Source organism: Leuciscus leuciscus (genome assembly GCF_965113295.1).
Source record: "Leuciscus leuciscus genome assembly, chromosome: 5".
NCBI lineage: Eukaryota > Metazoa > Chordata > Actinopteri > Cypriniformes > Leuciscidae > Leuciscus > Leuciscus leuciscus.
Window position 1 is genome coordinate 48,267,103 of NC_138729.1, and position 15,582 is coordinate 48,282,684.

General features: G+C 36.4%; 1 protein-coding gene across 4 annotated transcripts in view; it reads right to left on the minus strand.

Annotated features, from left to right (window-relative positions):
- unc5ca (unc-5 netrin receptor Ca) overlaps positions 1 to 15,582 on the minus strand; it is a 181,469-nt gene that overhangs the window by 19,536 nt on the left and 146,351 nt on the right. For all 4 annotated transcript variants that reach the window (XM_082171066.1, XM_082171065.1, XM_082171068.1 and 1 more), the window contains 5 exons: positions 14,969 to 15,137; positions 13,271 to 13,504; positions 12,198 to 12,344; positions 11,070 to 11,234; positions 6,673 to 6,851 (listed from right to left, as the gene is read on the minus strand). In XM_082171066.1, the coding sequence (XP_082027192.1) occupies positions 6,673 to 6,851; positions 11,070 to 11,234; positions 12,198 to 12,344; positions 13,271 to 13,504; positions 14,969 to 15,137 (894 nt within the window). The remainder of the gene's footprint in view (positions 1 to 6,672; positions 6,852 to 11,069; positions 11,235 to 12,197; positions 12,345 to 13,270; positions 13,505 to 14,968; positions 15,138 to 15,582) is intronic.

Sequence of the window (15,582 nt, forward strand, 5' to 3'; positions counted from 1 at the left end):
GCCAAGCACAATCAGATGACAACACATGCCAACATTGCTGAAAGTGTCAGACCAACTGCAACAATGAGCAATTAAAGACATTAAAGAGGATTTTAGGCAAAATGCCTGAAAATTCATAGAAACAGTAAATAAAAATATGATTTAATGCATTATCACTTTCGACCAATAGGTAGCGCAGTTACAAAACTGATGTGATGTAGTCAGAGTGAAGTGACAATGACACATACAAAGTTTGGTGTCAATATGTCAAGGCATTGCAGAGATAAAGCCTGAATAGTGCTTTTAGCATCATGCCTCAACTTTGCTGCTGCGCTATACAAAAACGGTTTCGTCAATCGAGACGAAATCGATAACTTTTAGTCGGCACGGTCTGGAGATGATACGATTCGATTTTGGTGAAAATCGGACAAACGGTGTAGGAGGAGTTCGAAAATGTATGTTTTGAATGAAAATCAAGATGGCGGACAGGAAGTTAGGCCAAATAAGGAAAACTTAGTTTCTATGTTCTCGGCTTGACCCAAGGAATCTATTAATACCAGTGGCATTTCAATGGGCAGATTTATTCAAAAGTTATTAGCATTTTTAGAAGTTTTGTTATAACTTTTGACCAAAAGGTGGCGCTGTCTTGAAATATGTTGGGTACTTTCAGGAAATGGTGCTGAAGGCACTTTCTGAGTTTCATTAAATAACACCAATGCATTTGTTTAGTATAGCATTTTATTTCACAAAACTGTATTGAAGTCAATGGGAATTTCATGTTTTGTTCTATTATAGCGCCACCAAGAGGCTCAGTCACACCATTTTTTTTACGTGTCCTCAGAGTGAGCCCATACATATGTGTGTCAATTTTGGTGAAAATATCTCAATTCGCTTCGGAGTTATAGACATTTATATGAAAAAACACGTAAAAAATGACTGACACATGACTTTGATTGAATTTTACTACCCCTTACTATCAATATTTTCGCATTTGGGCATTGGCGTATAGCTATCGACCTATGTTTCCAAACTTCTGACGGTGGTTTCGTCTCGATCAGACTAGCGGTTTCGCAGATATAGCCAAATGTTTTTTAAGCGCTAAATCACAACGCTACACAAACCGTAAGGCGAAACCTAGCATGTTTGGTATCGTAGGACTCGGCAAGGATTCAGGAGTCTAATTAGATGAGTCTCGTGAAAATAAGTCGACCACACCCAAAGTTATAAGCATTTGAATAAAAAGATTAACCACTAGGTGGCGCTGTTTCGAAACTTCTCAGGCTCCTTCAGGACATCGTGCTGATGACCCATACCAAGTTTCGTAACAATCCGTTCATGCGTTCTTAAAATACAGCATTTTAGCACAAAATTCTAAATGGCCGACAGTCAAAATGGCCGATATGGTAAAATTGGATATCAGTCGACTCGGCATTTTGCCCTGAATCTAACAAGACCAATTTTATGATTTTTGGACAAACTGTTCAGAAGTTATAAGCAAAAATAGCCATTTTTCATATCTCTGGACCAGTAGGTGGCGCTGCGCCGAAACGCAGCATGTAGCCTCAGGTCATGCTTGTGATGACATGTACCAAGTTTGGTCTGAATACGATAAAGCGTTGCGAAGATACAGCCTTACGACTGTTTTCGCAAGCGCTACGTAAAATTTGTTCGAGCGTTTATTGAAAACGGTTTGACAAATCAACTAGATTTTAATAACTTTTGGTCAGCACTGCCTGAAGATGATCTGGTTCAATTTTCGTGCAAATCGGACAAACTGTCTAGGACGAGTTCGAAAAAGTAGGTTTTGAGAATAATTCAAAATGGCGGCCATGTTTTTATGACGGAAAATGACGTCATAGGGTGCAATCGAATCGGCATGAGCTCAGGAATCAGAGGAAAAAAGAAGTTTGTTGATTGGCCTTACGGTTCAAAAGTTATTAGCAAAACAAAAGTGAAATTTTGGACAGGTGGTGGCGCTAGAGGGAATGACTTAGAAACACCAAAATTGGTGTATTTAATGTTGGGAATGTCCTCTATCAGAATGTCAAACCAAAACAACTTTCCCGCAATCGGTTCTATGGGCTGCCATAGACTCCAAGAGCGGAAGAAGAAGAAGAAGAATAATAAGAACGGGAACAAATATAGCTGCAAGCAGCAATTATCGGGGCCAAGCGCAAGCAGATGACAGGATATGCCAACATGGCTGAAGGTGTCAGACCAACTGCAACAATGAGCAATTAAATACATTTAAAGAGGATTTTAGGTCAAATGGCTGAAAAATCACATAAATTGTCATTCAAAATATGATTTAAATGATTATCACTTTCGACCAATAGGTGGCGCAGTTACAAAACTGATGTGATGTGGTCAGAGTGAAGTGACAATGACACATACAAAGTTTGGTGTCAATATGTCAAGGCATTGCAGAGATAAAGCCTGAATAGTGCTTTTAGCATCATGCCTCAACTTTGCTGCTACGCTATACGAAAACAGTTTCGTGTATCGACACGAAATCCATAACTTTTAGTCGGCATGGTTTGGAGATGATACGATTCGATTTTGGTGAAAATCGGACAAACGGTCTAGGAGGAGTTCGAAAAAGTAGGTTTTGACTGAAAATCAAGATGGCGGACAGGAACTTCGGCCAAATAAGGAAAACTTGGTATCTATGTTCTCGGCTTGACCCAAGGAATCTATTAAGACCAGTGGCATTTCAAAAGCCAGATTTATTCAAAAGTTATTAGCCTTTTTGGAAATTTTGTCATAACATTTGATCACTAGGTGGCGCTGTCTCGAAATATTTTGGGTACCTTCAGGGGATGGTGCTGATGGCACATTCTGAGTTTCGTAATATTACACCAATGCATTTGTTTACTATAGCATTTTAATTCACAAAACTGTATTGAAGTCAATGGGAAATTCATGTTTTGTTCTGTTATATCGCCACCAAGAGACTCAGTCCCACCATTTTTTTTATGTGTCCTCAGAGTGAGCCCATGCATATTTGTGTCAATTTTGGTGAAAATATCTCAATTCGCTTCGGAGTTATAGACATTTATATGAAAAAACACGAAAAAAATGACTGACACATGACTTTGATTGGAATTTACTACCCCTAAACATCAATATTTTCACATTTGGGCATTGGCGTATAGCTATCGACCTATGTTTCCAAACTTCTGACGGTGGTTTCGTCTCGATCGGACAAGCGGTTTCAAAGATATAGCCAAATGTTTTTTAAGCGCTAAATCACAACGCTACACAAACCATAAGGCGAAACCTAACATGTTTGGTATCGTTGGACTCGGCAACGATTCAGGAGTCTAAAGAGATGAGTCTCGTGAAAATAAGTTGACCACACCCAAAGTTATAAGCATTTGGAAGCATTTGGGGAAAAAAATTCACCACTAGATGGCACTGTTTCGAAACTTCTCAGACTCCTTCAGGACATCGTGCTGATGACCCATACCGAGTTTCGTAACGATACGTTCATGCATGCCTAAAATACAGCATTTTAGCACATAATTCAAAATGGCCGACAGCCAAAATGGCTGATCTGGGAAAATTGGATATCAGTCGACTCAGCATGACGTCCTGAATCTAACGAGACCACGTTTATGATTTTTGGGCAATCCATTCAGAAGTTATAAGCAAAAACAGCCATTTTTCATATCTCCGGACCAGTAGGTGGCACTATGACGAAACGCAGCATGTAGCCTCAGGTCATGCTTGTGATGATATGGACCAAGTTTGGTCTGAATATGATAAAGTGTTGAGGAGATACAAGCTTGTGTCTGTTTTCGTTAGCGCTACGTAAAATTTGTTTGCGCGGTATTCGAGAACAGTTTGACGAATCAACACGAATTCCATAACTTTTTGTCGGCATGGTCTGGAGATGATCTGGTTCAATTTTCGTGAAAATCGGAGTAACGGTCTAGGAGGAGTTTGAAAAAGTATGTTTTTCGGAAAATTCAAAATGGTGGAAAAATTTCCATGACGGAAAATGACGTCATAGGGTGCAGTCGAATCGTCCTGAGCCAAGGAATAAGAGGAAAAAAGAATTTTGTTTCTAGCCCTTGTGGTTCAAAAGTTATTAGCATAAACATGAGTGCAACTTTGGACAGCTGGTGGCGCTAGAGGGAATGAATTGGAGACTCCAAATTTGCTATGCTGATAGGTCAGACTCTCCTCTATCAGTGTGCCAAATTTGATAACTTTCCCGCAAGCGGTTCTATGGGCTGCCATAGACTCCCAGTCGGAAAAATGAAGAATAATAATAATAATAGGAACGGGAACAGATACAATAGGTGCCTACGCACCTTCGGTGCTTGGCCCCTAATTACAATAGGTGCCCGCACCTTCGGTGCTTGGCCCCTAATAATAAGAACGGGAACAATTACAATAGGTGCCCGCACCTTCGGTGCTTGGCCCCTAATAATAGGAACGGGAACAGATACAATAGGTGCCTACGCACCTTCGGTGCTTGGCCCCTAATTACAATAGTAATTTCTTGTGTCTCAACCCCTTGCAGCGCCTGATTTCAACTGATGGCATTTCAGATAATCTACTGAAAATGTATCTCACAAATACCATGTCTGTTTTATTTCTTTGCTTTCAAATATTAAACCATATGGTTTTTGTTTTAGTGGAAAAAAATAGGCAAATCTTAAAGCAGTGATTATAAACCTTTTTGACTCGGAAGACACAATATTCAAAGGCCCTCCATACTGCAGAAATATTATGTCTATACTTTGTCTATTACATGATGTACGCATCTGCCACAATAATGTATTGACTTGGAATGATCTTCTTTTCTCAGTAAATATTAATGCATGCCATTCATTTTAATTCATTTGATGAATTCATGGTAAAAATAGCCCACACACACACACACACACACACACACACACACACACACACACACACACACACACACACACACACACACACACACACACACACACACACACACACACACACACACACACACACACACACACACACACACACACACACACACACACACACACACACACACACACACACACACACCTGTGAGTGTCAATAAAACAACTGAAGGTGCTAAACCCCTTAATAACAGCTTGTTGCATTGTATTTGTTCATCACTTCATGTTTTCCCATCTTTCTCATGTGTGCATAAAGCAAATATATGTACCGTATGGCACAATCTCATCACATGGCATATAACATCAACCGGTCCTAGAGATCCTGTATTTCTCAAAGCTTACACACACTACATGCAGTCTGAGTTGAATGGAGAATCTTTGTGTGTTTTGAACAGTTTGTTAAAGGTGCAGAAGCTCTGGAGATCTCGAGTCTGCGACTGATGAAGAACTTTTACTTTTAACATCTTTCTCTTTTTTTTTTCCCGAGGATCCTCCTCACTTTATCTCTCTACTTCCTGTCCCCTGTGAACTCAGACTCTCTCGTCTTCTGGCTCTTTCATGCCTGATGGTCCTCAGAGGTGAACAGCAAGCTCTCCACCTAAACTCTCTCTCTCTCTCTCTCGTTTGAAATGAGATCTCTCGTACTTTAAGCGTCCTGCGGTAACACCCCAGCCAGAACTCAAACCATAGGGGTCCTTCGCCTTTTTTTGCCTTTTCCCTCTAATTACGTGAGTTGTGGAGGTGCATAGAGAGGCTGGTGTTTGGAAAAGTTGATGTCAGAGAGAGTAAATCTGTCTCTTGCTATTCTCCGGGAAGACCCGAAAGAACAACAGGAAATTTCTCTTTTGCTCCCCTGCTGTTTCTCTACCGTTAATTTTCTTCAAAGTCTCCTGTGAGATATCATTAGAGCAGATTTGTTTCTCTTCTATCGTTTTTTAAAATAAAAATATACACTGCAGTCTCAGCACATTGATGATAAACAAATATTCATACTAGGTATGAGGTTATATAAAAACCTTGGCTTATTTATATAAATTAGCATAGCGCTTGCCGTGTTGCTGGGGAACTAGATGGTATATTTATTTTAATTTTTAGCATTTATAATTTATTTATTTAAAAAAGAAGCCCAGGAGCATGTCATCATATCCTGTTGCCCATATGCATTGCATGAAAGCTGGCATAGAATTTTTTTTAAATAAGATAAAAACATGCCCTAATATTATTTGCTTCCAATATCTATTAAACCACTTATAATTAAAATCCAATATTGGTATATACAGATATAGCAACTGATAACTGATATAGTACATTACAATTCAAATGTTTTACTTTTGTATTTTTTATTTCTATACCTTTATTCAGCATCAAGGATGCATTAACTTGATGAATTTATCAAAGTTTCCACAAAAATATAACTGTTTTCAACATTGATAATAATAAAAAATGTTTGTTGAACAGCAAATCATCATATTAGAGTGATTTCTGAAAGATCATGTGACACTGAAGACTGGAGTAATGATGCTGAAAATTCAGCTTTGATCACAGGAATAAATTACAGTACATTTGAAAATATATTACACTAGAAAATAGTTAATAAAGTGTAATAATATTTCACAATATTACTGTTTTTACTGCATTTTTGATCAAATAAACGCAGCCTTGGTGAGCAGAAGATAGTCCCTTAGATTTTTTTTTTAAATAAACTCTAATGAAAACTGAATTGAAGGGCTGCATCATTGTGAGTGTGAATGGTTGCAGATGCAGTGTTGATGTGTGTGAACGTCACCTGTCCAGGTTGAGTTTGTGTGCCAGTATTCTCCAGTCGTTGCCGCGTGTGTGTGGGACGTCCAGGCTGCTGCACAGTTTGGTTCTGACACTGACGGGGATTCTGAACGCGCTCGGACCGGCCAGCACTGTGATACTGCTGCCCGGGTCCATCAGGGATGTGTCGATGCTCTGGACGTCCTGCAGAACACACACACACACACACACACTTCTTCAAATAAATGAAGTGTTTTTGTGTTTCTCACAGCCAGAATCACCCTTATCTGTAACTATCTCGGATGTCATTTAGCAGATGCCTTTACTTACACACACTGATTACAGGTTCAGTCCTGGAGTAACCTGAGATTAAAGTGTCCTGATCAAGAGCTGTGCTGATGGTTAATCGGTCGCTCTGAGCGGGAAAACAACCTTTCAATGATCAGACTTTATCCACGACAAACCTCGTGTTCCCTGATCCGAGCAGAGTTACTGAACTCGTCTCTGAAGCTGTAAAGAGATCTGAACTACCGTGGTTCTAGTATGAGACTTGGACTCTTAGGATTTGAAGAAGTAAGCAACGACCCAGAACATCATAGAGGAAATATAAGCAGGGCTTCCACCAAATGCGTGTGTATTTCAGCAGTCACTCCTACTAGCCACTTTGGCAGGTTGAATCTTATTTAATATATACATTTTTCAATTGCAGTCTTTTAAAAAAGGCATATAATAAACTAAGTGCAATGTAGTGTTGTCAAAAATTTGATTTTTCAATGCATACTGATGCGCAAATATCCGAAACGCTTCCAATACAAATTGTCTGCAGAAAACACAAACTATACGAGCTTCTCTCTCTCCTATCTCTCCGACAGCGAGCGACACACAAACCCGCCTCTCATCACTCACTAATTTCATGCTCCGGATGAATATTGTTGCTGTTTCAGGGCTTGAATTTCGGCGTGGGATTGCAATTTTACTCATTCCCGCAGATTTTGTGCTCAAACACCCAAAGTGCGGCACATAAAGCTGCATCTCAGTACTAAATTAAGTTCTTTTTCGCTGCTTATTGCACTTAAACAGTCAAATACACACAAAATAATATCAAAATGCCGGTCTTGACGAGTATTCACGTAAACACAGTCAGTTATTAAGTGAACGTAAACAGAAAGAAAACGCATGTGTAACAGTTTAATGGATCCGTGCGTCAGGTCTTAAAGTGCAAACTAATATACCTGCCACATTATGAGATAATATTAAAGGGGTGGTATAAAGTCCTTTTCACAAGATGTAAAATAAGTCTTTGATGTCCCCAGAGTGTGTATGTGAAGTTTTAGCTCAAAATACCCCACAGATATTAAGTTGTTACTTTTTGAGGGTGAGCAAAAACGCACCGTTTTGTGTCTGTTCCTTTAAATGCAAATGAGCTGCTGCTCCCGGCACAGGGGGCGGAGCTTCAATAACATGTACTCACACACACATGCACTGAAAATTTCAAAAACTTTTAGCCTTTTATGTTCAAACCGGATTCAGACAATTATGGAGAGACTCAAGAAATGACAACATGTAGAAGCAACAGGACATTTCTGAATGGTTAGTTGATGAATTTATGTAACTTATGTGTAGATATCTTCTAGTCATTGTCTAGGCATAGGCATATTCTGTCTTGATAATCTATAAATGGTGTTCCGGGGGCGGGGATTATGTAAATGTGAGGGTAAGTGATGTCACTAACCCGGGAGGAAGCTTGTGTAGTCTCTACCAGCCGTTTGATGTAGTCCTTAAAAACGTTGTCCTTAAAAACTTTTCGTAACTTTGCAGATGTTGTTTATGCTCAAACAGCAACATTACACACTAACTAAAGTTAAAAAAGTGAAATCATAATCAACCACCCCTTTAAAGATATCAATATGGCCGTTTTTCCCTATAGTATCGATGTCAAAATTGTGGCCAGTGAAAATGCTGAGTGGCGAGTAACTTTGGGAAACCACTAGTCACAGTGACTGGTGAGCAAAAAAGTTCAAGTCAAGCCCTGAATATAAGTATTCTTAAAGCAGCACTCAGTAGCTTCGGGACTTCTTCGCTGTATTCTCGCTTTTTGCTCCCAGGTTTCTCTCTAGAGCTCCCCCCCCACAGCTTCGGAATAGATATTTGACAACACTGTCGTAAAAACTCGTTGTTGATTCTCAGACAACAGAGGCTATAGATCAACGACGTCAAAGCAGATGGGACGTTCTTTAAAACGTCTTCTTCATTCGGGTTCGGACAGCGTGAGGGAGCGCAATAATGACAGCATTTTAGCAGATTTCTTTTGGCCGTAAAGCAATTGTTTACATCGCGAGACCTGATATCACGCGAGACTTCCTGACGCAGCGGCCGGCGGCCCGCCGGCTCAAAGTTGCAAGTGCGTATTTTCCGCTCACGGGCACTAGGGGGGTGCGAAACGACCACCATTCAACCCGAAATAAGTAATATAACCATTCCAATGACTCCGAAGCTGTTCAGTTAAGGTAAAAAAAAGTTACTTAGTTCACCTTTAATCTGAAGTGTAAATTTAAAATGCAGTTATAATCATGTGATGGCGAGTATTTGCTCATAACTTTGACAGTAATGAGTTTGAAATTCTTAAGAATAAACAGAGACTAATAACATTTCTGAACACTTGCAATAACGTGTGTTTGTTCATTTGAAAGGCTCGCTGCTCACATGTCTCTTCACATGTAGAAAACAGCAGATTGAGAGAGGCAGAACTGGCGTCCGTCACCCCGCAGAGTTCGGCTGCTCTTATGGTATTTATAAAAGCTCTCACCGAATCAAGGCTGTTTCACTGCTGGAGATATACTTTGCTTCTTGGAAATAATATCGACTGACATTTCGAATGCATTAAAATCCGAGCTGAAATCTCAATTGTGTGTGAGTGTGTGTGGAGGAGGCGCTTTAATTAAATGAGACTCATTCGTGATATTATTCGCAAAAAGCAACAGCATCAAATATGCTTCTGCTTTTGAACATCTATAAGAATAAAACTGGAGGATATTAAAGAAGTTCAGTCGCCTTGCATTTGAGTGACAGAGAATATCAAGTTTCCCACAAATCATCACTCTCGGCAAAAACACTCAAAGCTAAAGCCAAAAAAATCTATTTTACCATTCTTTTTATTGTTATTGTATATATATTTACATTTACTGTTCAAAAGTTCAGTAAGATAAAAAAAAAAAAAAAAAGAATACTTCAGCAAGGACACAATAAATTGATCAAAAGGGACAGTAAAGACATTTATTATGTCACAAAAGATTTATATATCAAATAAATGCTGTTCTCTTGAACTTTCTATTCATTAAAGAATCCTCGGTTTCGGTTTCCACAAAAATATGAGATTGTTTTCAACATTGATAATAATCATAAATGTTTCTTGAGCAGCAAATCATCATATTAGACTTATTTCTGAAGGATCATGTGAGACTGAAGAGTAATGATGATGAAAATCCAGCTTTGATCACAGGAATAAATTACATTTTACAATATATTACAAGAGAAAAGTTATTTAAAATTAAAACAACATTTCACAATATTACTGTTTTTACTGTATTTAAAAAAAAAAAAAAATGCAGCCTTGATGAGCATAAGAAACTTCCTTTAAAATTATATTTAAAAAAAAATCAAACTTTTGAACAGTAGTGTATAATTTCGCACAAAAAATACAATCGTTACAAGAAAAGCCACAGCCAGAAATGGCCGGAAAACTGAAGCCAGGTTTTAAAATTTGAATCAGGTAATAAAAACTTTTTATTGCTATTGTACTAGTCTAATTTCTCAAGAAAATTTGCAAAAAATTATGTGCAAAGCCACATAAAAAATAAAATAATAATTAAAAAATAAAAATAAATCCTGGTAGAATCATCCTTCAATTAAATTTAATATTATTTTACAAGTATAACAAAATGTGCATCTTTGATATAAAAAAAAATCAATCTACTAGTTTATAATGACAGGTGCATTGAACATCGGTCTGACAGAAGCTTCCGCGGCCCAGAAGGACTCAATTCATCGTAATGCATCCATCTATAATGTTAATGAATCTGTGCTGTTCTTAATTAGACACATCGATTAAAGCCGAGGAGAGAAAAACACAGCGGCTTCGTGAAAACCCTTTGTGATGTATAGACAGACAAGTGAGGGTGTTAAGAGCAGCCCATAAGATGGATTAAACAGATCCAGAGACACACACACACACACACGAAAGACCAGAGACGGCGTTTGTAGGCATCATAGACACACAATGAACAATCTCAGTCGCAGAATGCACTGCAACGAGCTAAGACAATATCCAAAATATATTTATTTAAGAAAATGTAGTCAGAAATGAGCAGGGCATTGCTGTGTTTGCTAGGGTAGTGTGATTGATGACAGCAGTGAAGACTGTACCTCACTCAGGGTGGTGTAGAGCTGGAAGATCTGACCTTCTCCCTCCACCTGTCTGACACACAGCTTACAGCACAGCTCACACACACACACACTCTGACGCTCCAGAGCGAAGGAGCAGTGCAGCCGCCGCACAGATCCGCTCCACACCTGAGAGAAACACAGCTCCTGTACACACACACACACACATCACATCACCTCTGTACATAATACTACTACTAATAATAACAAATGATGTCAACTAATATTAAGTCATATTAAAATACTTTATATTAAATGTTATATAACGTAATCAAATAAATTAAATATATAAAAAAAATAATGAATTGTATAAGTGAAATCTGTATATATTTAATAATAATAATAATAATAATTAATATAAAGATTAAGTAATATTAAATGACTATATTATCAGGCTAACTCTTTACCATATATCAGTATGTATTTAATAAAAATAATAACAAATTATATATAAACTATTTTAAATGTTATAATAACTTAAATTAAAATATTAAAATAATTAATAGAAATAATATTAAAGTCTGTATATATAATAGTAACAACAATAATGTTAATAAATTATATAAAATTTGAGAATTATATTTATATAAAATAAAAAATAAAAAATATATTTAAATTATATAAAATTATATACATTATATGAAACATTAAGTAATATTTTATGACTTTATATAAAAATTTAAATAAATAATTAAATAATTATAATCAATAAATATTAATACTGGCATCTGTATATATTTAATAATGATAATAATAATTCTATTAAAATGAAGTAACATTAAATTATTTTATATTATATGTTATATTATAATAAATACATAATTAACAAATATTAATATGGAGTCTGTACATATTTTTTGTAATAATAATAACAAAAAAAAATTATTATATTAATATTGAAGTCTGTTTTTTTTATAATAATAAAATTATAACAAGTAATATTGAATTACTTTATATTAAATGTTATATTATATGAAATGTCTTCTGTCATTTTTCCAGTAGATCTAGAATCTGACAATATCATAAGCTAACTGAAAGCTAATGGTCTCTGTGCTCTATAAACAGACTTGAACACCTTTATTTCAGAAGATGACACAGATCTTTCTTCACCTGGTATTTGGTGAGTAGTTTGCTCTTCCACTGCGAGTGGATGTCATGTATGGACAGTCTCAGGTTGTGGTTGCTGTGACTGAAGTTCAGAGACTTTGGTTCATCGAGAAGTTTCCCGCCGATCTGTTTCTCGATCTGCAGCACCTCCTGTCCACACAAACACACACAGGACATTTACACTGCACCATTCGTATCGTCACACAATATTTAATCGAAAATGCATGTTTTTAATGTAACCTTCTCCCTTTACACACTTTGGTCAGATGAAGAATAATTTATGCAGTTGTATATTGTTTATGTGAAAGAATCAAAAGAGCAGTTTCATGTCTGTCCTTGTATTGTTCAGCTGGTCGAGGTTGATATGGGATTTAGGTTAGCCAATCATTACCGAGGCCATTTACATATATTATAGAAGTTTGGATAACACTTTATTTTACAGTGTCCTTGTTACATATGTTACATGTACTTACCATAGTAATAACAGTAAATGATGCATAATTACATGCAACTAACCCTCAACCAAATCCTAATCCTTCCCTAACCCTATAGTAATGTAGTTTATTAATATTACTCAGTACATAAATATATTAATTACACTGTAACAATGACACCTTAAAATAAAGTGTAACCGAAGTTTGTTACATAATAATAATAATAATAATAAATTGTATAAAAATAAGTCATATTAAATTACTTTATATTAAATGTTGTAAAGCATTAAAAAATATTTAAAGTACAAAATATAAAACATTTAAATATCAATATTGATGTCTGCATATATTTAATAGTAGTAAAACTACTACTAATAATAATACATTATATAAAATGAAGTAATACTAAATTATTATGGCATAATAATTATTTAAATTTATGTTTATTTAAAATTATAAATAATTTTTATTTATTTAAAATGATGAAATCACTTAAATTAAAACATAAAAAGAAATATATCAATGATTGAAATCTGTAATCCCGGACATTATCTTAACCTAAATCATAACAGAGTTCATTTACATATACATTTAATACAGTTACATAAAGACATAACAGCAGAAACAGGTGATCTGACGCACTTTGAGTGTGTCCTGCGTGTCGTCGAGGCAGTAGACTCTGATGTGGTAGTCTACGCCTGGTGTGACCACAGGCCCAAACACGGCCAGTTTGATTCGCTTAGCCGCTGACGGACAGATGCTCTGGCCAATCAGACAGTAGGATCCCAGAGTCTCGGTCAGGATGTGACAGGCCTCCTCTCCCAGCTGCACGTAACAGGACGTCGTGAAGTTCTCCTCTCCGACCACAACCACGTCCTGGACACACGACACACACAACACACACATCACACACATCACACACATCATTTACATCAGTGTCTCAGCAACACTGGATGGAGAAATCTACCATACACTTATAAGATAAACCTGTCTGTCTGTCTGTCTGTCTGTCTATCTGTCAATCTATCTATCTATCTATCTATCTATCTATCTATCTATCTATCTATCTATCTATCTATCTATCTATCTATCTATCTATCTATCTATCTATCTATCTATCTATCTATCTATCTATCTATCTATCTATCTATCTATCTATCTATCTATCTATCTATCTATCTATCTATCTATCCATCCATCCATCCATCCATCCATCCATCCATCCATCCATTCATCCATCCATCCATCCATCCATCTATCTAATCATGACTGTCAGTGGATTAAAATCATTCATCTTAAAGTAATAAAGTAATACAGTACATCTTATTAGTGATTAACCATATTCCGCAATGAAACAGAAATAATAAATACAAAAATGACAGAAAATTTACATACATAACATATTACATAAAATTACATTTTTTTTCCTTATTTTAAAATGTAAAAGTAAAATGTTCATCATGTATTTTATTTTTATTTTAATCATTAAAGGAAATATAAAATGAATACAAAATAATCTATTTTATCTTAATTAACTTCTGTCTAGCCGCATAGAACAAAGTTCTTCTCAAGACAAAAATATATTCAACAGTAATTAATTAATTAAACAGATTATATCAATATTTATTCTCATAGAAAAATACAGTAAAAGAGCACCTTTAATACAATGTTTTATATTTTTAATCATATAAATTAAATAGATGTATTATTTATTATTATTAAATCTAAAATAAATTAAAGGCAGTACAACCAATACTGCAATGATGTAAATACTTAGAATTGAATTATACATTATTAATATCATACATGGGTTGTATTTAATTATCATAAAAATAACATCAAAATGCAAACACTTTTAAAAGTCCTGAAAATAGCTGTCACTGTCTTTGCACAAAAGAATAATTTCATATTATTATTTCTTCTTTTGTTGTTTCTGACAGGTTTTCTCTATCCCCACAACGTGGGTTCTTCGGGACATTTGGTCCCCATAGAAATAAAACCTGTCCACACATGCATTGCGAGGGAATCCCGGCCCTGATAAAGGAAGCAGATTCCTCCTGATAAATACACCCCGTCCTTTTCCCCGCTTCACTCTTGCAATAATTGAATTTTGTGTTGTCTATTTGTAGAGCCCTGCCATGCACAGCGGGCCAATTTACCCTGCCTGCCTTCACTGATAGTTACATTTATTTTCCAGTCATGTTTCCCTCTCTCTGCAGGATAAGTAGTTTATTGAAATGGAGCGGCTCATCTCCTGAGTTTCCCTGACCTGATTCCTCTCGCTGTGATGCTTTCATTCAGCCACTGGCTGTCCTATTGGCCCGTATTCAAATTCCTCACCTCCCATTGGTCCTGCTGCGTGAGGCTCTTGAGGATGATCTGCCAGTCGTCCGAGTGGGCGTGCGAGCAGTGGTGTAGAGTGAGGATGACGGGACGGGTCAACAGGGCGCCCGCTGGACCACAGCTGACCACAGCGCTGAGAACCGCCTCCCCGTCACCGACCGCTGGCCTGAGGGAGACAGAGATATTAAACACATTTGCCTCGATCTCACTGAAATCTCTCTGTCGAAGGTACAGTAACACACACAACGACAGCACTGTTTGAAAGGATAATGAATAATGAATTACTATACCAGTCAAAAGTTCGGAAAAAGTCAATTTGGTGCTCAATTATCATCGCAGCTCAATTATTAATAATGATACTGATTATTATCAATGTTGAAAATTAATATTTTTGTGGAAACTTTGATACATTTTTTCAGGATTTTTTATTTTAAATAGAAAACTTCTGTAACATTATAAATATATTTTTTGTATTAAAAGTGTTCATTTCTTTAATTTTATCTTTCTGTATCTCAAACCTTTCAATAGTAGTGTTTTAATTTAGCATTTAACACATTCATGCAATTTTTTTACGTGATGATATGTAAAGTGTTGTGTATTTATAACATTCT